The sequence below is a fragment of the Peromyscus leucopus genome, chromosome 13, assembly GCF_004664715.2.
Source record: "Peromyscus leucopus breed LL Stock chromosome 13, UCI_PerLeu_2.1, whole genome shotgun sequence".
NCBI classification, from domain to species: Eukaryota; Metazoa; Chordata; class Mammalia; order Rodentia; family Cricetidae; genus Peromyscus; species Peromyscus leucopus.
Window position 1 is genome coordinate 47387582 of NC_051074.1, and position 27941 is coordinate 47415522.

At 45.9% G+C, this 27941-nt stretch overlaps 1 protein-coding gene across 1 annotated transcript in view; it reads left to right on the forward strand.

Moving 5' to 3' along the window:
- Plekhm3 (pleckstrin homology domain containing M3) overlaps nt 1–27941 on the forward strand; it is a 165065-nt gene that overhangs the window by 80929 nt on the left and 56195 nt on the right. Inside the window, exon 6 of the mRNA XM_028886701.2 lies at nt 14867–14930. Within this exon, the coding sequence (XP_028742534.1) occupies nt 14867–14930 (64 nt within the window). The remainder of the gene's footprint in view (nt 1–14866; nt 14931–27941) is intronic.

The window sequence follows — 27941 nt, forward strand, 5'->3', positions numbered from 1 at the left end:
AGACTTGATTGAGGTCCTTTAAAGAGTATGAAGAAGGACAGGGCAGTCGGCACACAGTGGGGAGCGGGAAGGTAAGATGGCTGATTGGTGCGTGCCTGGGCTCAGAAGCAGGCTCTGTCACCCATGGGGAGCCGGGAAGGACACTGGCTTAGTGCCAGCAAATACATTTTATATAGGTCACCATTTGCCAGACCTTTCCATTTTCCAGACCCGGAAACTTAAAACAGAAGTATAGCAGTATCTGCAGGGTTGCTTTATGTATGTCTCTAGCCAAAACAGACACTAAAAACAAACAAAACGTTACTATTTCTCACCATCGTCTCATATAAGAATATAACAACACTAAAAAAAACCCTAAGAACTTAAAAAAAGAAAATTAATTTTAAAAGCTTTCAACTATCCCCGTCACCCCCAATTTTAAGCTAGACCACTGAAGACATCCCTGAGACTGATACCAGCTGCTGGACAAGCTTCTCTTAAATCCCAAGCTTCTCTTCTGAGCACTCACATCATTCTGTTCTGGGAATTACATGGCTGCTCCAGTAGTTCCCGCTCTCTGTCATTGGAAGTACGAGTTGGGTCTTGGTAGGCTGGTAAAGCCCAGGTGCCCATTGTGAAATAAATCTAAACTCTTTTCTTCCCGGTGCTGGCCGAGGGCAGTCAGTACCTTCCAGCCTGATTCCTGGTGAGTAGCGCGGGGTTGGGTTAGTGTCAGGGCAGGGAAATGGGGGCCTGATGTTTGTCAAGTTCCGTCTTTGCTGGTGGCTCTAAAGCAGCATCCTGACTTGACTTTCTTCTTCCTCATTAGTCTCCTTTTCTTGTTTCACATTGTATTTGAGATGGTGATTGTATCTAGTATGAGTTCCCACCAAAATGTTAGATTTACTAATCAATAGGTGCTTTCTACCATGCAGATTGCTGTTTTTTATTAACATTATCCTGTCAGGATCTTGTGGGGTCTCCTTCTGTTTTACCCAGAATTACCCAGGTTTTCTAATGAGTTCACTGGAAGTTTGAAGCTAAGTCCAGGAGATGAAATGGAGTTTCCATGGTTAATAGTATCTCAGGTTTCCTGTGTCCAAACCAAGCTCGAAATCCCTGTCCTACCTCCTATAGGATGGTTTATACATCCTGTCAGTGGAAGTTTCTGTCCTGAAAGCCGCTCACAATTATTCGTATAGAGCCTTAATATTAACTATAAATGCTCAGCCAATAGATCAGGCTTGTTACCGCCTAACTCTTACATTTAAATTAACCCATATTTCTTATCTGTGCTTTGCCAGGTGTCTTGGTACCTTTTCTCAGTATGGCATGCCCATCTTGCTTCTCTCTGCATCTGCTCACTAGTCCAAACTCCACCCTCCTTCTTCCCAGAATCCTCCTAGTTTGGCTCTCCCATCCAGTCTCTTCCTGCCCAGCTATAGGCCAGTCGGTTCTTTATTAACCAATGAGAGTAATACATATTCACAGTGTACAGAAGGATTATTCCACAGCACCATCCTCTTCCCTATGTCACTTCAGGACACCTCCATCCATCCATTTTCCCAGGCCAAACACTTCCTTTTGGCAAACCCTGGCAGCTTCATCTTCAAACTGTCTCCTCTTTCCCACTTTTGGCACTGACACCTGGTCCAAGGCACCGTTGTCTTCTGGATTGTCACAGTCACCGGTCCCCTGCTTCAGTCTGTTTTTAAGATTCTGGCTGCAGATAATGTGCAGATTGGGTAATGTCACTTCTGGCCCAGCTAATCTGATAGCTCTACCTTCCACTCCAAGTCAAAGCCAAAGCTGCACAAAGTTTTGTCCCCATTAAGTCTCTGTTTCACCTGCCACCACTTCCTGCCTCTGTTCCAGTCAAACTGGCCTTTCTGTTGGTCCTTAAGCAAACCAAGAAGGCTCCTGCCTGAGTGTCTATATCACCTGTTTGCTCACCTCTTCTAGTTCTTTATGCATCATCACTTTAAAGAAGCACACTTGACTGTATTTTGAATTCCCACCAGTGTGCAACTTAGCATCCTGCCCCTAATCTTTCCTGTCTTCTTTCATTGCCAATTCACAGCTGGCATGGTATGGTATTTTGTCTTTGTTCAATGTATGCTTCTGCTCTTCCTGATATGGAGTGGAGACTAATAAATATTTTTGTTAGTATATATAATATATAGAGACATATATAATATATATATATATGTTGAATAAGTTCGTTAAGTAGATAAAATACTGTTACCAAGATTCAACTACAAATTTCATGTGGTCCAACTGGGTTTTGCTTGTTGCAATAGCTATGATGCATCATAGGAAACAAAAATAAGAAAGCACCCACTGTTCTTCCACTTCTGAGCATTGTTTTCTAGAATTTTGTCTCTATCCATGCTTCTTTTCCATTAGCGTGGTTTCATTGTATACTGTTTTTCATGTAATCATGTCACTTAGCTGTACACTTTGGAGATAGGGTTCCAGTCTATATTCAGGCTGGCCTTAAAGTCCTGACAGTCCTGCCTCGGCCTCTCAAGTTCTGGGATTACAGGTCCGAGGTAGTATACCTGACAGAACATCTTTAATGTCAATAAATGTTAAAAAAAAATCATGAATTACTGAGTGGAACTGCTATTTTGTTGTGTTCTTAGGCATAAAAGAATATGACTATTGAGCACTACACTCAAAAAGAGTCCTAGGAAATAATGAGATGGTCAGATACCTTCCTCCAGAGCCTGGGGGAGAATGGCTTACTGGGCAGAGTACTTGCCATCCACCATGCAAACCTGAGTTTGGATCCCCAGCATTCACGTAAAGCTGGGCATGATAGTACATGTCTGTAAGTAACCCCAGTGCTGGTGGGGTGGAGACAGGCAGGTCCCTGAGGCTACTGGTCAACCAGCTTAGCAGAAGTGATGAGTTCCAGGTTCAGTGAGAAGCCTGTCTCGAGCTAAGGTAGAGAGTAATAGAGGAAGATAGCCAGTGCCAACCTCTGGTGCCTGATCACACAAACACACACACACACACACACGCACGCACGCACGCACGCACAGGGGAGAGGTGCATAGTAAGTAGAAGGAATATTTGATATAAAACACTGCATTCTATTGTGATCCATATATACTTTATTTAGGGTTGGGGAGGTGGCTCAGTGGCTAGCGTACTTGTGACACAAGCCTCAGGACCAGATTGTGGGTGCCAGAAAGCTGTGGAAGTGCTGTCAGGCCGGGCATGGTGGCCGGCGAGTAAGTCTAGCCTCAGAAGGCAGAGGCAGAACCCTCAGACCAAACTGGCTAGCAGGACTAACCATGTCAGTAAGCTCTGGGTTTGATAGAGAGCCCTTGACTCAATGAATAAGATGCAAGAACAATTAAGAATGTTTCCCCACATCAACTTTCAACCTCTACACACACACACACACACACACACACACACACACACACACACATCCATATTCACACACAATGGGGAGTTAGAGAAAAAAATATGCTTAATTTAAGAGATTAATTTATTATGAACACACAGATTTTAAAATCCACCCAGAGTATGTTTTGTGTCTCTGATCTTAGGAATATCTTGTTATAAAAATATGAGATCTAAGTGTGCAAAATGTGGTTAATACTGAATTTTAGAAGAGTAAGTCCATTCAGTAACAGTACTATCATAAAGTGTGTGTGTGTGTGTGTGTGTGTGTGTGTGTGTGTGTGTGTGTGTGTGTGTGTGTAGAGGCATTCACATGCCACAGTGCCTGTGTGAAGGTCAGATTCTCTTCTACCGCCTTATGGGATTTTTCTTTTTGACCAACTCTAGAAATGTTGTTTGCAAGTTGTCTGTCTTCCTGTTTTCTTGTAGTGCCTCCCTTCTTTGGCTTTCTCCAGAGGTCTCATTCAGCCAAAAATATATATTATATATTTAATGTACAAATACACACATCAATATCATAAATCTAAAATGGAGCTAGAGACTGGCTGCAAGACAGTGCCGTGCCATAGTAAACAGATTAGTAGGCTTTGAGGAAGGAGTGATGGGCAGGCGTGTATTAAAAATACTAAACTGTATACATGTACAACTCTTTACTGAAAAATACTTCAGAAAGTTAGGAGTAATTTTATCTTATTCCAAAATTAAATGAAATATATATATATGTGTGTGTATATATATATATATATATATCATTACCTAAAATCATTTTCTGAAACACTGTAGGAAAAGTATGACATTCTTGTTCCTATTTAAACTACTTTAAGAATTTGAGCTAGGGTATATAAAAGTGATGTGATCTGTCACTTTTATAACCAAACCCCAGAATAATCACAGCCTAAATTACTTCCCAAGCATCACTACTCCGGTCTTTAGATTGTTGCTAAGTAGCTTACACATACTTTCTGAATGACCAGGTAAAAGAAACCCTTATTTCTTGTAACTATCTACTCAGATATAATACCTCGTGCAATCTTGCCACTTTTCAACCAATGAGATTAGCAAAATGAGGTATCTAGAGAAATGATTGAAGCTTATTTCTTCAATGTGGGTTCTCATCGAAATACCTGCCTTTGATTTCAAATTGTTTTTCCATTAGCTCAGAGCAGAGCTGGACGCATGAGTCCTCTCCACATCCAGCCTAATGTAACTATTTCAAGAGAGTTTGCAGCTCCTATCTCGAACACCAAATTGCTTCTTCCTGGGATGCCTCTCAGTGCTTTTTACAGATTCCGACGTGGGTGCTTATGCCCTCCAAACCAAAGACACAGTGGTTCCTGCCACTCTCTCCAATTTACCTACCCTGGATCACATACTCCTGAAAAACACAGTAGTGATGTGTGAATAAATGGCTTTCTTTGTAAATTATCCCTTCCTCACCTCTATCTATTTTTCTTTGAGGCCCTTATTATTCAGAATCAAATTCTGGAGGTTTGCATTTGGCATTATCTTTTTGGTTGTGTATATGAATATATATGTTGCAGGTTTTTTCTTTCAAGCCTGTTTGAATTGAGATATTTCCATTACAACACCCCCTTCACTTTAATCATGTGTGCATGTGTGTGTACATGTGTGTGTACATGTGCGTGTGCGTGTGCATGTGCATATAGAGGCCAGAGGACAGCCCAGGGTGTTATTCCTCAGGAGCCGTGCAGCTTGCTTTTTGAGGCGCAGTGTGTCGTTGGCCTGGGGCTCACTGATTTGGCCCGGCTGGCTGGCCAGTGAGCCACAGGGGTCTCCCTGTCTTTGCTCCCCGCCAGCACTGGAAGTACTTGTGACCACACCTGGCTTCTTAAAAAACATGTTCTTATTCTTTTGACAGTTTCATACATGTATATACCGAATTTAAATCATTTTTATCCCCTCACCTTCTCTCATTGAAAGCTTCCTTCTTCCCCCAAGATCCCCTCCACTTTCATGTCTGTGTGTGTGTGTGTGTGTGTGTGTGTGTGTGTGTGTGTGTGTGTGTGTATGTGTGTGTGTGTGTGAGCCACTGAGTTTAATCAGGGTTGCTTGAGGGAGCATGGGCAGGAGGTTATTTACCAGAGCACAGGCGACTCATGGATGACCATGCTACTAAAGAAAGTGACCCTCTTCCCCCAGCTGCTGTTAACTGTCTGCAGTCCTTCAGGGGACCAGAGAGATAGCTTAGGACTGAGAGCATGTCGTGCTTCTCCACAGGACCTGAGATTCTTAACAGCCACATCGGGCGGCTCACAACTGCCTGTAACTCTAACTCCAGCTCCAGGGGCACCCAACTCTCTGGGCCTCTGTAGGCACCTGCACTCATGTGCATACACTCACACATAGTTAAAACTAATTTTTAAAACCTTTAAAAATAAAATTAAAAGAACACTCAAAAATCTGCTTTAAAAAAAATCCCTCAGGGAGGGATGAATCATGTTCCCTCCTGTGATGAAATGTTGACAGGCCCCATGTTCCGCACATCTGTGTATGCACAGATATAGTGAGTTTGTGAGAGTAGCCTCCACATCATGTCCAGAAGGTGTCTTCTGCAGCTCACTTCCCCGCCTTCCAGTTCTGCTATTATTTATTTGCTTATTTATTTATCTATCTATTTGTTTGCTTGTTTGTTTATTTATTTATTGTCCCCTCTCCCATGATTTCCTAAGCCTTGGAGAGAGTGATGCTAGTATCCCACTTCGGGCTAAGGACTTCACCATCCCTTATCCTGAGCACTGTGACTGGTACCAGTTTCTGTGTCAACCACTTCCCGTGCAGTAAGAAACTTCTCCGACAAAGGACAAGAGCTGCACTCACCCATGGATATAAACGAGTATTTAGAAGGCATTTGATCATGTTTGTTTATCAAAACTATAGTGGTGAGTTTCCCCAGGGCCCGTGATCTTCCTGCGCACAGTTCTTGACCCGGTTTACAGCGTATGTTGTGTTCCATCCTGCGGATCAGGCCTTGAATCCGATCAGGAAGCAGTGGGTTGTCCCCATAACGCTCAGGGCCTGGTGTCTTGATGTATGTTCTGGGGACTGAACTCAAGCCCTCCGGCTTATCCAGCAGGAACCCTGCCAGCCAAGCCCTCTTTCAGTCCCAGTCTTTGGGTTTCTGAGTGCCTGCCAGTTGTGTATCGCTGAGAACTGAGCTTCCTGGATGTGTTCCATACATTAATAAATCCAGCTGAATTCTGTGAAGGGCCCACTTCCCTCAGGGCCTGGCTCAGTCCTTCTACTGTCGTGAGTATTGGGGCTTGGTGGGAGTTGAGGTCCTCAGAAATTAGTCAGGTTAAATGAGTCTTGATTTATTTAACTTAATCTCATAGAACAAAATGAAATGAGGTTCTCTAGCTTGCTTTTTTTTGGTTAAGACTATTGCCTTTGATTTCTTAGGCAATTATCTCCGAATGTTTAACCCCAAGTGTCAGTTAATATAAGGGCTCTGAATCATATGTGACCTTTTTCCTCTCTCGTTTTCATCTTTTCTCACTTTCCTCATTAGAACAAGCTATAAACGAAGCCTAAGTTACCTTCCCAGTGTGTCAGACAGTTCCAAAGATGATAAAATGGAACCGTTGCTACTGGATCTGGATGTGCTAGCTGATGGCTGCGGTCCTCTGGCGGGCTTCTTCAGGCTTCTCTGGTACTGGAGAACTTGACATTGCTACCTGTCAGTGATGTGGTTTCCTTTCATGGATGAGACATGGGGAGTTACCTTTCCTTATCTCTTTAGTCCTTTGGCTTGAGGGGCAGGACCAGCTAGATGAATTTGCATTGCCATGGGCAGGGCGTGTGGTTGGCCTGCTGTGGAAATGCTGCTGGGCCTGATGATTAATGGTGTTATAGTGGGGGGGGGGGGTGTCACTGAATGCACAGAAAGCCCGAAGGAAGGTAGCAGCCTCCTCTGAAAACAAAAGAGATCTTTTGCGGCAAGGATCCTATTTACTGCAGGACTTCGTTTGCGTAGTTTGCAGCTTTGTGATCCTAATATGGTGAAATTTGGAAGTTGCATAGGCGAAATTAATAAATAATACATTTTACATATCACTCTAGTAAAAACTGGAAGCATTTCAATTAAACAATTGTGTGTGTGTGTGTGTGTGGTATGTGTGACGTGTATGCGTTCACGCACAAGCCTGTGTATTAGAAAGAACTTCCCGTTGGCTCCACATCCCCTCTCCTGTAGGTCTCTCTCTGTTCTTTACCCCTGTGTCTGTGTTCCTGCTGCTGTATCGACGTCTTTGTTTTCGCTTATAAGTGTGCTCAAGTCTCTCCCGTTCTTATCTCAATCCTATATCCTTCTTTAGCAGTGGCCCACTTTCTCTCCTTTCCTTCTTTTTTGGTTTTGCGAGACAGGGTTTCTTTGTGTGATAGGCCTTGCTGTCCTGGATCTCGCTCTGTAGACCAGGCTGGCCTGGAACTCAGAGATCCGCCTGCCTCTGCCTCCTGCGCTGGGATTAAAGGCGTGTGCCGCCCAGCCTCTCCTTTCTTTTCCAGCTAAGTTCCGAAGAGTCGCCTACCATCCTCCCCTCTGCAGCATGCTGTCTCTCCCCCCCCTCCTGCAAACCATTATCCGGGGTCCCTGATGAGTCATTTGCTGGGGTGCTCTTGAGAGCCGTCCTCCACTTGTCTGACCCCCCACCACCTCGTGTGCTGTGGATTCCTTTGCTCCTTGAGATCCCCTTCCTCAGCCTCCCTGCCGCAGTTCTTCTCTGTCATTCTCCCTGTCGAAGGGCTCCTTCCCAGGCTTCTCCCTGTAAACGTCTTGCTGGCACTCTCTCTCAAGGGTCCAGTCTTTTCAGTTTCCCATCTGAGCTGTCCTGGGCTCCCTTATAATCATATCTCCACCTGAAACCCACAGACTGGAGACAGGACTCTCCTGCCTGCCAAGGCTCTGCAGACTCCATTTGGCCACGCCCACAGTTCCCAGCTTCCCCTCCAACAGCCCAGCAAGAGGGCTCCTTTTCCTGCCTCTTTCGGCAAACACAGCTTCCAGTTACATCCTTGACTTAGTGGGGAAACTGAGTAGTGCAGGCTTCTGTGTGGCTCACTGTGACCTGAAGATTGAGGTGAAGATCTTTCTGGTGGAAGGTCCCTCGTTCTAACCCTGAAATTCTCCGTAGACCTCTTTATTTCTCATCTAGTCTTTAAACAAAAAGACCCCTCCCTTCGGTCCTCTTCTATCCCTGTCTGCTCTCCTTGATCTTCTAAAGTCGCAGTCCTCAGCATGTCCTTGTCTTCCTTAGGGCATTTCTGTGGCACCCCATTTCTTCTTAAGTAGATTCGGCATGACAACACGCACACACATGCACATGCATCCTTCTGGCTGGATACATCCTAACTCTCTAAGCTCACACTGCATGGTGTACCCTCCGAGACAGAGAGCCAGAAAAAACAGCCTGCCCAGGAGAGATTGAGTAAAGCCCTGGGCATGCTCCAACCTTTGGGTGCCTCCTACTGCTCCATCCCCGAAATGCCAGCCACCCGTCCACTCCACTTCTCATTAACTCCTGACTTCCCAGTCTTGGAGGCCTCTCCTGAGCAGGGGTCCTGCCAGCTTCCTTCACCCGGCATGTGTATCTGAATGTTTAAAAATCCACGTCTTCCCAAATCTTCAGGGGTAGGGATACTGACTTCTGCATAGTGTGAGCTCAACATCTGCTTCATGCAGTGAAATATGTGCTAATATTAGGGTCTTAACCACAGTGACAAGTTGCAGAGCTATCTGTTAAATTCATAGGAGATAAAGCAATCAGAAGTATTTTCTGGTCATGAATGCAAGAAATCACCCATGCTTTATTGAATGGATTAATGGTGAAATTAATGCTGGCATAAGTATCTTTAAGGGACACCGAATTTTGCTTCTCAGACATGAGTGGCTCTACCAGCATAGTCCCTTAAGTGACTGCATCCCCTCAGGGGCCTTCCCCTTGGCAGATCTGCCTCAGGCATCTTACTGCTGCAGGAGCAGGCCCTTATGACTAGGTCCTCGATACTCCAGCTCCTATTCTGACTTTAAGAAGAAATGACTCCAGGCATCCCTGCCAGTTCAGTCCATTTTCTCAAGAGCCTTTATCCATCCGATGAGCCAACTTACATGATCCAAGCCACAGTAGAGCAGCCCTTGGTGTCATGTGGATAGGACATTGCCGTGGCCTGCCTGTCATGATCTTGACATTTGTGTCTTTACCCTCTCTTTCCTCTGTGGTTAGTATGCCTGAAGGAAACAATTTAGAGAACTCGTCCCCAGTGCAGTTTGCTTCCAGGGAGAGGGGAGACAGGGGCAGCAAGCCATGTCTGCCCGGTGGCCCTGCTGTGGAAATCCATATGCCTCCTCTAGGCACAGGAGCATAGCCCTGTCTCTAATGTCTGTAGGAAAATCCTCTTTCATTTACATTAACAAGCATCTCTACAGGAGATGTATTTTAACAGGTCCCACCTGCCTCTCTCTGGAAATTTATTCCCCCATTTGGCACCAGTGTTTTTAGTCACAACTTCCTTCCTCTTGGGGAGAAGGGCTGAGTGACATTATCTCTCGTAAAAGTCTGTATTTTAATGGCCACCACTAAATCTTTTGGACACACATCTTCTCCAGAGACAGTAGGCTCAGTTCCTTTATCTTTTCCACATAGATTGCATTTTCCAGTTTTTCCGTCTATCATGATTGACCTCATATAAATGATGGTGTTCATCACTGGAGTGTGATACAGGGAGACAGTAGATGACATGCTTCTGGAGGAACATAGAGTCTCTTTTAAAGGGAGAGGGAAAATAAATCCATGCAAAATACATTTACACAGTCAGCAACATTAAATACATGCAAAACTCCCTTCAGCCGTACGGATATGCTGAGGGGGTAGTGGAGGTGATAGAGACCAGACCTGCTGCGGAAAGAACAACAGGGCTTGGAAGCAAGAAGAACCCAGGAAGAGGAAACTGGAAATTCTCTTCATTGCTCATCAGTTGTGTTCACTAAAGCAGCAAACTCAGCTCCTACCATGAGACCTGCCTTACTGCAGGAAAACACAGTATTTGCTTGCGGGGTAACTAAGGACTCTGGCTGTCTAGTGGGGTTCAAGGGCATGCCAGGGTGATTTAGTTTATGGATGATCATTGCATCCTATCTACTTCTAATCATAGACATGTTAGGACCTTAGACCAGGGGGAGTTTTAATATCAAAACATAACAGGTTGTCCCTGATGTGGATTATGTCAATCACTTTCCTTCAGTTCTTCTACACTGACGGGTGCTTCCCTACACTAATAAAAGAGGTTACGTGGCATGGCGAGACCACTGTCCAGTCCACACACTTGTGTGAAAGGGTCACGTGGCATGGTGAGACCACTGTCCAGTCCACACACTTGTGTGAAAGGGTCAGGTGGCATGGCGAGACCACTGTCCAGTCCACACACTGTGTGAAAGGGTCACGTGGCATGGTGAGACCACTATCCAGCCCACACGCTTGTGTGAAAGAGTCAGGTGGCAGGCGAGACCACTGTCCAGTCCACACTTGTGTGAAAGGGTCACGTGGCATGACGAGACCACTGTCTAGTCCACACACTTGTGTGAAAGGGTCACGTGGCATGACCAGACCACTGTCCAGTCCACACACTTGTGTGAAAGGGTCACGTGGCATGACCAGACCACTGTCCAGCCCACACACTTGTGTGAAAGGGTCAGGTGGCAGGCGAGACCACTGTCCACCCACACACTTGTGTGAAAGGGTCAGGTGGCATGACGAGACCACTGTCCAGTCCACTCTGTGTCACGGTACCTGCTTCTCAGCATTGCTGCCTCTTAGTTAAGAGACTTCATTATTAAGCATTCTTTTCCAAATGATGGTTCCTTTCTTCCATCTATTCCCAACACCCTCTGTCTTCCCTATTAGAAGATGATATTGCATGTTGCTGCTCTTAAAATCCCATTAAGAGACCATGTCCTAGATTTTTCTTTTCTGCGTGTGTTTGGGTCTCAAGTGACTTGCAAATACTTAAGTATGTCCAACAACAAGATCACAATCATAAATACAGTGTTGCATCCTGTAAAGGATCCTGGAACAAATGAACAACATTAATGAAATCATTGGTGGAATATGAATAAATACTGTAACTTCGGTAGTCATTAATTGCTTGGTTTGACCACTATCCTATGACTGTGTAAGCATTTGGAGAAGCTGGATCAATGCCACAAGGATGAGAATTTGTTTTGGTTTGGTTTTTGGTTTTTCCAGACAGGGTTTCTCTGTGTAGCCCTGCCTGTCCTGGAACTCACTCTGTAGCCCAGGCTGACCTCAAACTCACAGAGATCCGCCTGCCTCTGCCTCCCAAGTGCTGGGATTAAAGGCGTGTGCCACCATCACCTGGCTAAGACTATGAGCATTTTACAAATAACAAGGAAACATAGACACAAACTTATATATGAATGTCCTTTTCAAAACATATTTTTCCAGCATGAGGAAAATTGCAGACCATCGAAGTTTGCATTTTGGTGGTTCCAGAAACTGTAACGTAAAGAGTAACCCTTATCTGTGTGTATCTCCTTCCCCTTCGGTTTCTGTTCTGTGTGTTCCATCAATCCTCACAGCTCCAGCTGTCCACTCTGTGCTGATGTAGGACATCCTTGGTTAGGGATTTAGCTCAGTGGTAGAGTGCTAAGGTTCTGGGTTCAGTCCTCAGCTCTGGAAAAAAAAAAAAAAAAAAGACACCCTTTACCCCGTCTCTCTCTGGATATTTAGCACATAGAGGTATAACTTGACCATCCTCCCTCCATGATAGCCTGATCCCATGCTGGCCAGTGCCATCACCATGCAGTCACCCACACCTGAAACTTCAGAGTCAACTTTGACTCCTTCCTCCTCTTTCTCCTATTCTAAACATTGTCAATACTTAGGAGAAGTCCCTCCTATGTGTACACTTGCCCCTTCCAAGACCCCTTTGTCATTGCCCTAGAAAGAGCTTTGAATATCTTGTCAGGAATCCCTGCCAGATTCTCTCCATCTTCTCTCCTGCCCTGAGAAAGAAGGTGCAGGAGCCGGGTATACTGAGGTACACCCGCACTGGATGAAGTTTAGAGGCTCCACGAGTGGAGTCTGCCTCACATAGAGAAACCAGCCTCTCAAAAAACAAAATAAAACAAAAGCAGATTAGGAGATGCCCTGTTTTGGTAAGATGCTGCTGTGTGTGCATAAGGACTTGAGGCTGAGTCGCCAGCATCCATGTAAATAGTTGGTAGCAGCCATGCATGCCTGTGGTCCCTGTACTGGAGAGGCAGAGACTGGAGAATCTCTGAGGCTTCATGGCCAGCCAGCTCAACCAAGTTGGTAAGCCCAAGGCCAATGAGAGACCCTGTCTAAAAACATTAGTGGAGAGCAATCAATCTCTGGCCTCCACATGCACATTCACACACATGCTTGCAGATGCACACGGGCGCACGCACGCACGCACGTGCGCGCGCGCGCGCACACACACACACACACATACATACATACATACACAAGCATGTGTGCACAAAGGTCAGTAACTATTTTGCTGCTGCCCTAAAGAAATAATATACAATTATACCAAAGAGCACATATACCCTAGCTGAATTAGATGGTCAGTTTGAATCTACCTCCTTCCTTTCTGTCCCCAACTCCCAAGAATCTGGAAAGAGCACAGTTCTTTGTCCTTAGAAAGTCTTAACCTTGAATCCCAGCTTCATGATTCTGGGCATGTTAGTGTTTAGCTCTGAACCCATTTCTTTTTCTATAAAACGGGTCTATACTTAATGCTCAGAACAGCTGTCAAGGCGGGGGGAAATGATGAGTTAAAACTGGGCTCCTCTTACTGTTTGTTATTGATGCTTAAAGTGAGGAATGGTCTCTTGATCACTACTGTCCTGGGTGTCAATGAAGTGGAGGTTGGTTGTATCTCTTGATCCCTCAGACTATGGCCCGCTTTCCACAAGGGGCCTTTCCCCAAGAAAGCTACTGCAGCATGACAACACTTTTTTTCCCTAGACACTGCCAGCTGCATGGGGCCTGTGCTCCGCTTCCTCCCACAGATCAGCCCTGGACCACTGGAGATGAAGGGAGCCTGGCTTCAGGATCCAAATTCGGTTTCCATAATGCAATGCCCTCACCATGTGGTCTGTGAATGGGGCTGTACTTTGAAGCCGAACTCTTCCATCCCTACTCTACTTTCCTATAGTTCCAACCTAGAATGTAGCTATTTGGTCCTCCATGAGCCAAGTCTTTGTCCAGCTCCCTTTCTCAGGAGCTGCTTGCCCGCAATTATGTTTCTTATTCGCTTACTGCCATCTGTCTAGATCCTAGAAATTGACAACAGCTAATGAAATTTATTGGAGAGTCTCAGTTTACAGTTGTATACTATTGTTACCATCTGTGCCCCAAATCTAAAGTTAATTTCAATATGCCCTTGAGAGACTATATCATTAATGTGACATTCAGTAGGACTGTCTCCCTGCCCAGAGGTGATTCTAGAGAAACACACAGGTTGCCACTCTAATATTTCTTAACTCCAAAATTAGTTATTTTAGGGATACAGTTGAATTAGTTACTTTTCTGTTGTTGTAACAATAAGGCAACTTATTTTAAAAAAAAAAAAAGCATCTAACTGGGCCTGTGGTTTTAGAGGGTTAGGGTCCATGATGGCCGAGCAAGGCGTGGCAGGGACAGCTGAGAACTTATGTCTTGATCCACAAGCAGAGGGTAGACAGGCACACTGGGAGTGACATGATTCTTTCAAAACCTCCGAAATCCACCCCTGGTGACAACACCTGCTTTAACAAGAGTGCACCCCCTAATTCTTATCAAACAGTTCTACCAAAAGGTGACCAATATCCAAGCATACGAGCCTATGGGGGCCGTTTTTATTCAAATCAGCACATTATTGTTACAGCTGCTAAGATGTTAAAGATACCAAGTTCAGTTGTTCTTGTTACGCGTCATAGCAGCCAGACCAGCATAGAAGCTGGGTGTGAGATGCATGTAAGATCACACAACTTGTTAGAGACAGAACTAGCACAGGGAACCAGAAGCAAGGCCAGGCAGAGTAGCACACTCCTGTAATCCCGGCATCTGTCAAGGCTAAAGCAGAAAGATTTTAAGTTCAAGGCCACAGGGGGCTTCATATCAAAAACTTATCTCCAAAAACCAAGAGAACAAAGACAAAACAACAAAAATCAGATGTGTCCTAGAACACTACATAATATATAGCATTTCAGATAACATTCAGAATGACAAATGATATTTATTGATAGTATTTGTGTTACAAAGAAACGTATCAGAGGCAAGGGTAGTGTTAGAGGTTTCTCAGAGGGTGGGGCATAGGCAGAGGGCAGAGGGCAGAGGCCGAGGGCAGAGGAAGGAATTCTGAAGATTTAACATAGGAACAGTGTGTCTTAGGGCCCATCGGTCACTTGTGTGTCTGCCTTTGTTTTCAGGATTTTCCCCAGAGAATACCTCCTTCAACAGATCCACCTGTATTCTCTCGCTGACCTGCAGCAGGTGAGTGATCAGAGGGGCCTTTGCGGTTTTGTTTTCTCTCCGAAGTCACTTTGTGGATTACAGTTTTGGTATAGAATGAATCTGTCATTGTAGTAGTTTCACATTCAATTAATTTGTATTCTGAATGGGAGGGAGATCTAGTATAAAAAGATACTATGACAAATCCCAGAGGATGGAGAGTCACTGGAGCTCTGACCCATTGCTGGTGGGAAGTCGAGTGGAATAGCCATTTGGAAAGCAGTTTAGCGGCTCTCAAAAAGTTAGAGTTACCATATACTCCAGAGATTCCACTCCCAAGTATATGCCCGAGAGAAGGAAAAACGCATGTCCTTATGAAAACTTGTCCGTGAGTGCTGGGTAGGGTGATATGCACCTGCAGCTCCAGCTACTTAGGAGACTGAGGCAGCCCAGGCGCCACAGCTACCGTAGCAAGACCCTGTCCCCAAAACAAATGAAACAAAACCTCTGTAAGGATGCCAGTGCAACGTGATTGACGATAGAAAAAAAGGTGAGGAACAACCCAGATGTTCATCGACTGAGCGGCCTTGTTTATCATTATTGTATAACATTGTCTAACCATAAAAAGAGTGAAATAGTGATACACACTACAACATGGATGAGCCTTATCTTGCTAAGAATCCAGAGAGGAAAAAACACGCATCTTTGTTTAAGTGGCATGCCCACAAGGAGGAAATTCACAGTGACAGAAAATAGATCAGTGGTTCCAGGCTCTGGAAAGAATGGAGGTGAGGAGAGACTGCCAATGGATATGGAATCTCTTCCTGGACTGAACTAGATAGTGATGATGCCTTGTGAATATACTAAAGATACATTGATTGTTTTCTTTAAAATAATTTTATGTGATATGAATATTTCAACTAAAAATTATGTGAAGAAAAAAGATATGAGGAAGGCAGTGAGTGGATGCATAAGGCCGTCAGATGTGCTGAAATCTAACAGCTGGATAACTTTTAGAGTTTAATGAAGCACAGCAGAGCGCAGAAGAGAGTCAAAACCAGCTTTTACGATTTTGTCAGTGCGTGGACTTTTAATGATTGACCAGGTTAGCAGCCAGGGAGAAACCATGGCTCTGTGTGCTCAGCCTTAAGTTCTGAGTATGCTTCGCCTTGGTTAATCATTTAAATCAACAACACACTCCTAAGAAGCTGCTAGACACCAAAGAAAGCATTACTCTACTTTCTAAATAAATACTGATTCTTTGAAGAACCAATCAAAAAATAATTGTGGCAACCTTCAGAAATCTCGAACTGCTGGGAGTCTGCCCTTTCTTCCTCCGGTTGGTTTACCCAAAAGAAATGAGCTCTGCTTAAAAACTTCCATCACTTTTCAGACTTTCAATTACTTTTCAAGGTTTCTGGTATGCCTTTTTAAAATTTAAAATATTAAGACTTTTTTTTTTGTGGAGGTAAGACAGTTATTTTAAATTACAAAAACAAAAACAAAAAACAATGTAGCATTTAGTTGGAGCAGACTGAGAGAAATCGAGGATGAGTCTATAGTCTTTGTCAAGTTTAGACCTGCTTGCTCCTCCAGTCCTGCCCACCTTCCCCATAGGCGAGCACCCAGTGGAATCGGCTGGTCCCCATAGGCGAGCACCCAGTGGAATCGGCTGGTCACGGCATGGAGGGGTGGAATCAAACAGAGCACCGCCCTTTAAGGAGGCCCTTCAAAACGAGTTTTGGTGTCAGAGGAAGAGAGAATTGCAGTATTTCCGTATTCATTTTAGGGTGTCAATGTCTGTATCCATTTGGATAAAAGAGCAGCCTGCTTCTTAAAGCTTCCCTGTACCCCGCTGTCTCCCCACACGGCCCTTTCTTTCTCCTTGTCATAATCAAACCGTACATGCCAAGCAGCTTACTTAAATCGGTGACAGTGGTGTTCTTGGTGGGCCAGGCCATTAGCCCCCGGAGCCCCGTAAGTAGCTTAATCAGTTTTGAGCTGGGCCGTGGAATGGTAGAAGCATTGGCCAGCTTATCACACTCCCCGTGGGCGGAGGCTGGCGCTCAGTACATCCATTTATGTAGCAGCTCACGCTAACCTGGTTCTTTGTGCCTGGCTTTAAGAGCCCCAAACTTATCATATTTAGAGGAAGTTTAATTCAATTACTGCTTCTGCCTGAGGTGGACTAAATTGCATTTGGCTTTTGATCTGTCTGTATCTTGGCTATCAGCCCTGAAGAGCACCCCTGCTCATCTCCCTTTGGTTTCTGGGTAAATAACAAGTATGTTTTCTATTTGTTATTTTGAACTGCTCTGCCACATAGGAAAGGGAAGGGACCTGGAGGAGGGAAAACAATAGTAGTGTTTTTTGTGAAGAGTATATCAGGGGAGCGGGAACCCTTCCTCGCTGACCAGCCATACCTCCATGGATCTGAGGCACCCTGGCCTCTCCCTTCCAGTCTTTGTCCCTTTCAGGGACACTGCCGGAGTCAGTGATTTTATCCCATTCGGTTCCATTCCTTACTCGTAAGGGCGTCTATGAAAGCAAACTTAACTGTGGAAAAAGGAGTTTTTAGGTATATGTTTTATAGTGAAAGAAAGAGAAATTAATAAATTATTGAGAAGTATAGCTCCTGAACAATAACAGAGTCTTTTTTTTTTTTTTTAAACAAATTTCTCTTGTGAGTCTGATTTTTTAAAAGAACTTTTCAAGAAAGGTTCTGATTTAATAGGCGTACTAGCTGGCTCAGTGGCTCAGAGGATAAGGCACTTTCTGCCACCCTGCTGAGCTGAGTTTGATCCCCGGAACCCCCATAGTGGAAGGAGAGGCCTGAGTGTTGACAGTTGTCAGTCATTGTCTGACCTTGCACACGCACGTGTGTGTTTGCACACGCACGTGTGTGTGCACACACTCACACATGCAAGTAAGTAGACAATAGATATAGTAAAGAGGAAGTTGAAGTTTATGCATCATCGTAAGGTAGTATAGCACATAAAGTACTAATATTATTTAAAGATGCTGAAAACACTCTGGTACCAAAAAATCACACCCCTGATGTTTCATTTATATAACACCCCTCAAGATTTCAGCAGATGTACTCAATCAACGATGGCTGGAGACTTTCAGTGACCTGATAGATCTTTTGTTGCAGTCAAGAAATTACTATTTTAATTTTCTGCCTCCTTGGAATGCATTCATTCTCGCTACAGTATACGTAGATATGTGGGAATAAATTGCAAGTACTGACCATTGCTCTCCTGTTATGCTGAGAGCTAATCACCTGTAGTTTTTGGCCAAGAGTGTGCTGGTGCCTGTGTTTCTCCAGTGGCTAGACTGCTGTCTGGATATCCCATGCATGGAACATAGCTGGTCAGTAGCACGTTGTGTGACTAGTCAGTCGGCAGCATTTTCTGGAACGTATAAAACAGAGCCGAGGATCATTCTGACCTAATGGCAGGGCCAAGGAAGTGACATTTTAGGGAAGGCAAAGGTTCTCCAGTTCCTGGGAGATCTAGGGCATACCAGCTTGATGCACTCATTTCTTAAGGCTGGATTCCAGATGAATTCTGTTCAGCAAAAAGAGTATTTCGAAAATGGTTATCAGGCTGAGGTGGTGGTGGCACATGCCTTGAATTCCAGCCTTCAGGAAGCAGAGGCAGGTGAATCTCTAAGTTCAAGTCCAGCCTGGTCTACAAAGTTCCAGGACAGCCAGGGTTACGTAATGAGATCCTGGCTCAAAGAAAGAAAGAAAAGCTATTAGTTTTTTTTTTTTTAAGACATTTTCTATTCCTATGTATCTATGTATACTTGTGTGTGTGTGTGTGTGTGTGTGTGTGTGTCTGTGTGTGTGTCTGTGTGTCCACAGAAGCCAGAAAAAAGTGTCATATCCCCTGAAGCTGAAGACATAGGCAGTCATGAGCCATCCACCAACGGTGCTGGAAACCAAACTTAGGTCTCTGTATGAGCAGCCAGAGTTCTTAGCTGCTGAGCATCTTTCCGGACACTACTATTAAGTTTTCTGTGGGAGATCTTATTTTGTTTGGGGTATGTCTTGTTGTTTGTTTCTTATTAAAAAAAAATAATTACAGAGACTTCCCTTTAGGAAGGGCAAATGCACATTGTCTTTCAGACTCTGAAAGCAGTGTCAGAAAGGCCAAGCAGGCAACTGCTAAGCTTTTGTGAACACATGGACATGGAAAAGTAGAATTTTTTTTTTTTTTTTGAGACAGGGTTTCTCTGTGAAGCCCTGGCTACCCTGGAACTCACTCTGTAGACCAGGCTGGCCTCAAACTCAGAGATCTGCCTGTCTCTGCCTCCCAAGTGCTGGGATTAAAGGCATATTCTACCAACACCTGGCAAAAGTGGAATTTTTTAATAGGTAAAATTCTTTCTAAGAGTTTTTCTGGCCAGGTGGTGGTGGCACACACATATTCACAGCATACAGAAAGACATCCCACAGCACTCCAGAGTGGCCTAGAATGGTTGGAACAATGAGCATTCAGCTGAGCAACTGACATCTCACAGAACGTGTGCATACTCAGTGAATCTGTGGTTGGATAGACACATGGAGGAAGGAAGGTGTGTGTGTGTATGGGTGTGTGTGGGTGTGTGTGTGTCCTATCCTGAACTCACTAATTTGCCCCCTAAAATAAAAGCAAATAAATTAGCATTATTAGTCGTGAAACAACAAATAAATTACCCCTGGGTTTTTTTATTTTATTTTGTTTGTGTGTGTATGCACACATACCCATGTACATGCATATATAAGCTAGGGAAGTATGTCAGATGTTGTCTTAGTTAGGGTCTTATTGCTATGAAGAGACACCATGACCAAAGCAACTCTAATAAAGAAAAGAATTTAATTGGGGGCTGGACTACAGTTCAGAGGTTTAGTCCCTTGTCAGCATGGCAGGAAGCATGGCAGCACTCAGATAGACACGGTGCTGGAGAGGAGCTGAGTTCCACATCTGGATCTGCAGGCAGCAGGAAGAGACTGAGACACACTAGGCTTGGCTTGAGTTTCTGAGACTTCAAAGCCCGCCCCTAGTGACACACTTCCTCCACCAATGGCCACGCCTCCTAATAGTGCCACTCCCTATGGCCAAGCACTCAAACCCATGAGTCTATGGGGCCATTCGTATTCAGACCACCCCAGGTGTCTTCTTCTGTCCATTTCCACCTTATTTTTTGACTCACAATCTCTCACTGAACTTGAAGCATGCTATCCCAGCAAGGTTGACGAACCTGGGAGCCAGACCATGCTTCTACATAGTGCTGGGATTTGAACCCAGGCCCTCTTGCTTTCATAGCAAGTGCTCTTACTCACTGAGCCGTCTCTCCAGTCCCCCAATCTCTACTTTTGATTGTCAGAACAGTTGTGAGTTGTTTAATGTTGTCCACTGTTTGTTTGTTTCTGAGACAGGGTCTCGCTATGCTGTGCCACCCAGGCTGACTTCCTGCCTCAGCCTCCCCGAGGGCTGGGATTGCAGGAATGCACTACCAAGCCTAGCCCAGGGTCCAGTCTTTCTGAATACGCACGGTCCCTGGACAGCTAACGTCTCAGCTCAGGTTTCATAGAGCTTTTGTCACAAGTGTTTCGCGCGAGAACAGTGCACCTGGTGGTCCACTTCAGAGGCTTCCTGGAGTCGTAGCTCGTGCGTAAGTTCACAAAAAAGGCCATGTCCAAGGCAGTTCAAGGCCAGTCTTTGAAGACATGTTTTGCTGAATTCTTCAGGGGTGTTTGGTGAATCACTTTGTGTGCCCTGCCCCCACCAAGCAACCGGAGGCACCGAGTGTTGTTCTCCGTGGGCACTCTCCACAGAGGCGGCAGACAAAGGCAAGGCCTAAGCGGGCACTCAGGGAGCTGCCCTTCTGCCAAAGCACTGACAGGTGATGACCTTCCTTCACATGTGGGTTGATGTCATTGAGTCCACAGCCAGCAGGAACACAGCGCCTCAGTGCCCACAACCAAGCCACCAATCCCCGAGCCTCGGGAGGCGAAGGAACTTGTATTCATAGCCTCAGCAGCCCCGGTCCCCGCGCCATTGTCCACCCCGGCATTATTGGGCAGAATAACTAATTAGGAGCATTCGGATTCAACAAGCAGAAACACAAAGCGTGACAGCTCGCCTGGGCTGCGCCCTAGCCGGTGCTTGTGTCTGCCTCAGCGACGGCGCCTTCAGAAGCCCCCGGCCACACTCGGGGATGGAGCAGCAGGCGTGAGCCACCATTAAGACATCACTAAATCTGTTAGCGCTCTAGCCAGGGCTAGTCTGCATGATTCATGAACTAGGAAGAAAGACCACAAGGTATGTGAGAAAATGCTTTAGAGCAAATGAATTTTTAGAAAATAAATGTACATACTGTCCTCAAAGGCTTTTTTCCTAGGTGGTGGGAAGCAGTTGAATGTTGGAAGGCCTGGCTGGCTAGCAGTCTCAGAGGAGCAGGTGTCTCTTGAGTAGGTGCTGAGCATTCATACCTCTTGCTCAGACTCCAGGCTCCTCCTGATCTTGTGTGGAGGGCAAGGAGCAGGCTGATAAGAACCACCAAGTACAAGTACTAGATCCAGAACGGAAGTCTTCGGTCTTGGGCACCTGTTCCGCCGCCCCCTGACCATGACGACTGGGCTTTTGGATTTAGGTTTGGTTTAGTTTAGTTGATGATTTTTTCTTTTATGACTTGTTGCTAGGGATAGTCAGCTGAGGAGGACTAAACAGGTGATGGTGAAGACTGTGCTTAATGCTAGCTGGTTAGTCTTAGCACGGTGCCCAGCTATAGCTTGCATTAAAGGAGGTGGAGAGAGATGGTCAGGGACTGTGGCAGCAAATATTGACATCTAAGTACAGAGTTAATGGAAATCTTTCAAAAACCAGGTCAGGATGATGACCTTTTATGAAGGTTGGATAGAAAGCCCCATTGTCCAGGGGAAGAAGAGCTCAGTTGAGGTTCCAGAAGCTACCCTCCAGCCCCTCAGGTATAAACACCATATAATAGATGAGGATGCAGCCCCAGAATTGGAAGGTGGCTGCTCAGTGTTGGAGCCCCCTTCCTGGGATCAGGTCACTTGGCTCCTACTCAGACTTGGGCTTTTCAACCATCGGTGTTGGTGACGATTTTTGTGTTGTTTCCCGTTTATATCAAATCAGTCATCATACAGCCTCATTAAGGACCTGTTTCCAAGGACCACTTACTGCCAGTGGTACTATTGAGCTATCCACAGCCTGACTGCTCAGCCTGACACCTCCCACAGAAGTGCTACCTGTCACCAGGGACACGGCCAGCGAGGCTGCAAAGCCTGACATGCTATATTTGGTTAGCAGGGCACCTTTCTGTGTCTTCATTATCTATTGCTATACAACAGATTACCACAAAGCATATAATTTCACACAAGAGTGAACAGTAATTGTCTCTCATGGTTGTCTATGGGCCAGGAATTCCTGAGCAGTTCAGTTGAGCTGAGGTTGCAAGGAGTGTGCTGGGTGGGGCCTGTGGTCAGCAGCTGGAGCGGTGTCAACATCCCACAGCTGGCAGATGGGGGCCTGTTAGTGGGAGGCCTCGTCTTAGCCCACGCTGCAGGATGCCCAAGGAGTCCCCGTGGTGTGGTAGCTGGCTTGAAAATGGTTCAAGGGAGTAAAAGATAGATGATGTTACTCTTTCTGTGCGGCCTGGCCTTGGAAGTCCAGTTGCTGACATTTCCACCATGCTCTGATCGTCAAAAACGAAATGTTAAAGCGTGTTCCAGTGGTGCGGTCTGTTCGCAAGCCTGCCAGAAGAGAAGACCCAGATTCCACTTCTCTCCTTCATTTTGATTTTGTGTCTATGTTCATATGTGTGTATTTGTGTGTTCATGTGTGTGTGTGTTCGTGTGTATCTGTGTTCATGTGTGTGTGTGTGTTCATTTGTGTGTTCATGTGTGTCTGTGTTCATGTGTGTGTGTGTGTTCATTTGTGTGTTCATGTGTGTGTGTGTTCGTGTGTACACACATGTAAGCCAGGTAACAGCCTCCAGTGTCATTTCTCTGGTCCCGTCCACCTCGGTGTTTTGCTTGTTTCCTTTGTTTGTTTGGGATTTTTCTTGACAAGGTCTCTCACTGATGGCCTAGAGTCCACATGTAGGCTGGGCTGGCTGGTCAGCAAGCCCGGGAGGGAGTCTGCCTGTCTCTGCCTTCCCAGAGCTGGGCTTACAAATGCACGCCACCACACAAGCCTTTTTTGAGGGTTCTGCAGATGAACCGAGGTTTTTGTTTGTTTGGTTTTTTTTGTTTTTTTGCAAGGCAAACAACACTTTACTCAGCGTCTCCCCAGCCCTCCCTTTCACATTTTAAAGAATGTATAAATATGGCTGGGCATGGTGGTACACACCTTCATCCCCTAAACAGCTTTGTCAAATAGCTATGGCTACCTTTAACTTTCAAATGTATTTATTTACTTCCGTACACATATGCCACAGTGTGTGTGGAGGTCAAGGGGTGGCCTGTGGACGTTAGCGCTCTCCTTTCACCGTGTAGGCTCTGGGGTCAAAATGAGATCACCAGGCTTCCGGAAAGTCCCCTCTACCCATTGAGCCATCTTGCCAGGTCTGGCCTTTTTTTAAAAAAGATTTATTTTTACTTTTTTACTCTATGTGTATGTTAGAGTGTAGGCCACATGTATAGGTGCCCATGGAGGCCAGAAGAGTCGTGTAAGTTTTCCTGTATTTGAGCCCAGAATGACTGGGAACACACTCAACCTGGTGTGACAGATTGTATTTTGTAAAGGTGGTTGGAGCTTTCTTACCTGTGAGTTTGACCTACTCCCGTTGAGAGGTGAGGCTTTATTTCCTTTCCCCGAATCTAAGTGGTTGTGACATTGACAGTTTTTCTATGTGATATTTCAAGGCCAAGTTGTAAAAGGTAATACAGCTTCAAGAGTTGGCACGAAGCCACCATGTTATAAGGAACCCCACTGTGGGGTCACACGTAGACAGACCAGCGGAGCCTGAATTGGCAGCTGCCACCTGCCACTGGGTACATGAGTGAAGACTGCTGCAGCCTTGGCCTTCCTGTCATGTTAGCTGGGGTACAAACGAGTGTGCAGGTAGTTTGGAGCAGAGGGAGCCACCTGCACCGTGTGCTGCCTGAACTGCAGAGGCTGTGAGCGTAATAAAGTGATTGGTTTAGGCCACAGGATTCAGGGTAATTCACTTTGCAGCAATAGTACTTTGGCTGTCAGGGAAGACTTCTGTTAAGATTCAGGGCCTGTAGATGTGAGCCAGGCAGAACCCCCAGAACCCTCAGTGACAGGGGCTGTAATATTTCCATCACTAAGGCAGAAAGAAAAAAAAAAAACTTCATCACTAACCTTGACATTCCTGAAAATATTCCATCTAAGCACATGAGGATTATCTGGACAGTTGTCTCAATAAAAACATTCATGAATGAGTTTGATGGTAGCGTTTCTTCTCAGAACTGAAAGGTTCCAGTGTGCCCAGAACTGCCAAGAATGGACTTTGTAACCTCCACTTTCTACTTGTGCACCAGAAGCATGAGCCCAGTTCTCTGTTACCAAACCACTGGCTGGGTATTTTCTCCACATCCATTCATTCCTTCTGCAAATATGTATGAAGCATGATGTACCAGAAACTATACAAGTCCTGGAACTGAGAGGTTCATTTCTCAGGAAAGGACTAATGCTGCTTCCTGGTATGGACACACTCCTGCTCTCTTGGAGTTGAGGTACCTGCAGTTTTGCACCACCTGGTGATATCAGTGGGATTTTACCCCTTAGTGCCAGATGCCAGCTCCTTCCACATTTCAGCCGGTCTTCAAGGGCACCAGAAGAATAGTAAAAAGGCATTCTCTAGTCAGGTGCTGAAAGCCTCAGGAGGTCTGGCACTGTCCAAGGTTCATTCACTTGCAGTGTCCTGAGGAGGAACCGGGAAGTACAGCCGCCCTGTAAGATAGCTTAGCAGCTGCTCTAGCTGACACCACTGTCCGTCTGCCTGGGATCCTGGCTTACAATCCCATCTGACTCGCAGCACCTTGCTCCGTCGGCAGTAGCGCCTCTGTCTTCTGAGGAACAATGAGAAGGCTGACGGGCAGCTTTTCGCATTGCTGTTTGTTTTTTGACTTCTCATCGTGTCTCAGTACAGCACAAACGCATTTGTTTCTGGGATCGTCGGTAAGATTAGGAATCAGCTGTGAGAGCAGGGGGGATCCTTGTAGACAGGAGGAGGTGCAGGTGGTAGCAGTGGTACTCCAGAAGCTGCCGAGACATTCCGAAGCCCTGCCTTCAGCTGGTGGATTTTGTATTCCTCAGAGGTAGTCATTCATATTCACCCACGTAAGAAGAAAGTGGCAAGCAACTTACATGGACCAGGCAGTCGTGATAAATGCTCCCTTAGCCCCATCGCCACAGGCTACCCCTGCGCTGAGGTGACCGAAGTTAAGAATATGGCAGTCTCACCAGTCTGTTCAGCATTGGAAAGGAGAGAAAAGCAGGGTTAGAATGGAGCTACGCTGGCTAGGATTGCGGTAGAGACCAGGGAAGTGGAGTCTGGCTGAAGTGGCCAGAAAGGAAACTTTGGGTTGGGACAGTGAACCCGAGAGTGCCTCCCTCTGAGGGGACAGCTGTTACTCAGTAGCCCCAGAGTCACCAACTCTGTCCATTTTCTGAGAGAAGCCGGAAATCCGTATTTTATGTGAAATTTCTCAATATTTAAACACTCTGCAGGCCAAACCAAACACAGCCACTGGTTCCGACCTCTGCTTCATAATAGAGAATGCCTGCTTTTGTTCCTGCAAAGTAATGAATGCCCAATTAAGAGAAGGAATTGGAGGTTAGTGTCGGGATTGTGCTCTTCAATGGGCTGCAGACCCCATCCCAAACCCTTGAGACACTCATTGACAGGCTTGTCCAGGCTGACAGCCAGGCTCGGCAAAGTGGACGCACAAGGAAATAGGAGGACTATTCCAGGTCACTTTGCAAGGTCAGGACAGCAATGCAAACATTAGGAAGGCTGAAAACACAGGTCAGGTGGCAGCAAGAAAGTCCCACAGTCCCGATAGCTGCAGTTTATAAATCACGTTGGAAAGGTAACAGCGGCCTCCCTCTCCCTGGCCTTGCTTTGTGAAGTGGAAAATTAAATAGAAGTCAAAGTGCAGATGGCTGTCAGGAGCTTTTAGGAGACCAGCACGCCAGTGTGAGGCCAACGCGGGATGAAGTTTCTGCCTGGAGCAAAGGTCTCCAAAAGGGTAATGATACACACTGTTGGGCATCACAGAGGGGCTGGGTACCACGGTGCTTCCCACCCACGTATTTTGGAGTTCACCTGCTCATGTTCAAATGCCACTTTACCCAAGTGCACCTTGGTCAGATGGCCTGGGTCAGGTGACTTCTTGTGCCAAAGGAACTTTATCTCTGAAGTGGGAATAATACACTCACCCTAAAAGGGTGTTGTGAGGCTCAGTGTTAGTACAATAAAACACTTAGAAGTCTGCCTTACACACAAGGCTCTGGAGGACGTGCACTTCAGTTGTGGTGTACGTCATGGCATTGGTGTGCTGGGAGAGCCCAGCCTCTTTTCCATGGCTCTCTGGAACTTCCTTCGGTGTCACTAAGATACCCTTCTATAGATTCTAGATTGCAGCCATCGGCACAGAAATAATGCTGCGGCACCGGAGTTTCGCCCATCGGAATCTACAGGGGGATGTCAGCCCCCAGAGCCTGGAGTAGGCTCAGCTGTCCCACCTTCACCATGGGGAGCGGCACCCCACCTCCTGCCTGCAGCATGGTGCTAGACCAGACTTCCCTGTGGACCCCAAGGCAGTGAACATGGAGAGCCCCCACCCTTCAAGGTGGTACACTTCCTTTGTGCCTCACCAGAGTGATTGGGGTACCACGATCTAATATCACCTCACCTCCTCTCTACTGTTACAGAAAGGTCTTCCGAGCTTGGGCCAAGGTGAGTTTGTGTTTGCTAAGAAAGGTGAGCGCCCTCCACACCCGTTCCTCCGCAGAACGAATGCCCCTTTGGTAGGCCATACCCAGGTATCCTTCCAATCTTCACAAAAAGCAGCCTTTTATGGAATTGTGGAGGACACAGTTTTGTACGGAAGGAAAACCACCGAGACCAGACTGTTTCCGCTGCTGTAAGAAAAGCACCCAGCCTGAGATGCTGGCAGAAACAAAAAGCAGCCCTATGTCTTCCCACCTGCAATCATAGTTTTACTAGCTTGTAAAGCACACACAGAATTTGTGGTCCATTCTTCCTGTCCAGTAGGGGAGCAGCCCTGCTGTGAATGTAATTGGCTTTCTAGCTTCCTTTAACACTGAGGTGGAAGGGAGATGGCCTGAAGGGCCTTTACGCTTAGAATTTCTCCATGCTGAATTGTGTTTAAATTCCATACATCTGCCTGAATGCTTGGTTCCATTAAGTCTTAGTTAGAAGTGGAAACAAGGCTTACCTCTGGGTGTGGCCCCTTCCCCGCCATTTCTTGTCACTTTTTAAAAGCCGAGTATCTCTTTCCCCACCCCCAACACCCCACCCCCAGTGGATTTTTAACTTAACCTACTGGTAGGGATTATTTTGAACCCTGTTAACCCATGAAAGATAACGCTGCATCTTTATGTGATGACTTCATTCAGCACATCTCCTTTGGATTACCTCCTCCCTTTTCCAGCTTCAGGTCTGCACGAAATCTCTTCCCAAGCTAAGGACCACAAGGCACATCTTTGGACAGATCTTACCCCCGGTTCCTGGGGTGTCCTCATTTACAAAGCGAAAGGTTGAGTTGTGCAATCTTTAGAGCCTCTTCCGGCTCCCAGGGGCCTGGTTTTAAACTCCTTGAAAAGTTACTGAAATGAGGAAGCCACTCCACATACATCTGTTTTCCAGGGCTTCTCAGCCAGGTACAGCAAGGAGCCCGAGGAACCAGACCCCTGATGCCAGGGAACCACCATCCGCTCTGAGGAACAAAGGGCAAGATCTCCCTGTGCCGGGAATCAGCTGTTTTAGCTTTTAGTCGATAAGTAGCCGCTGTAAGTATGTTCACAAATACAGTCTGAAGGACAG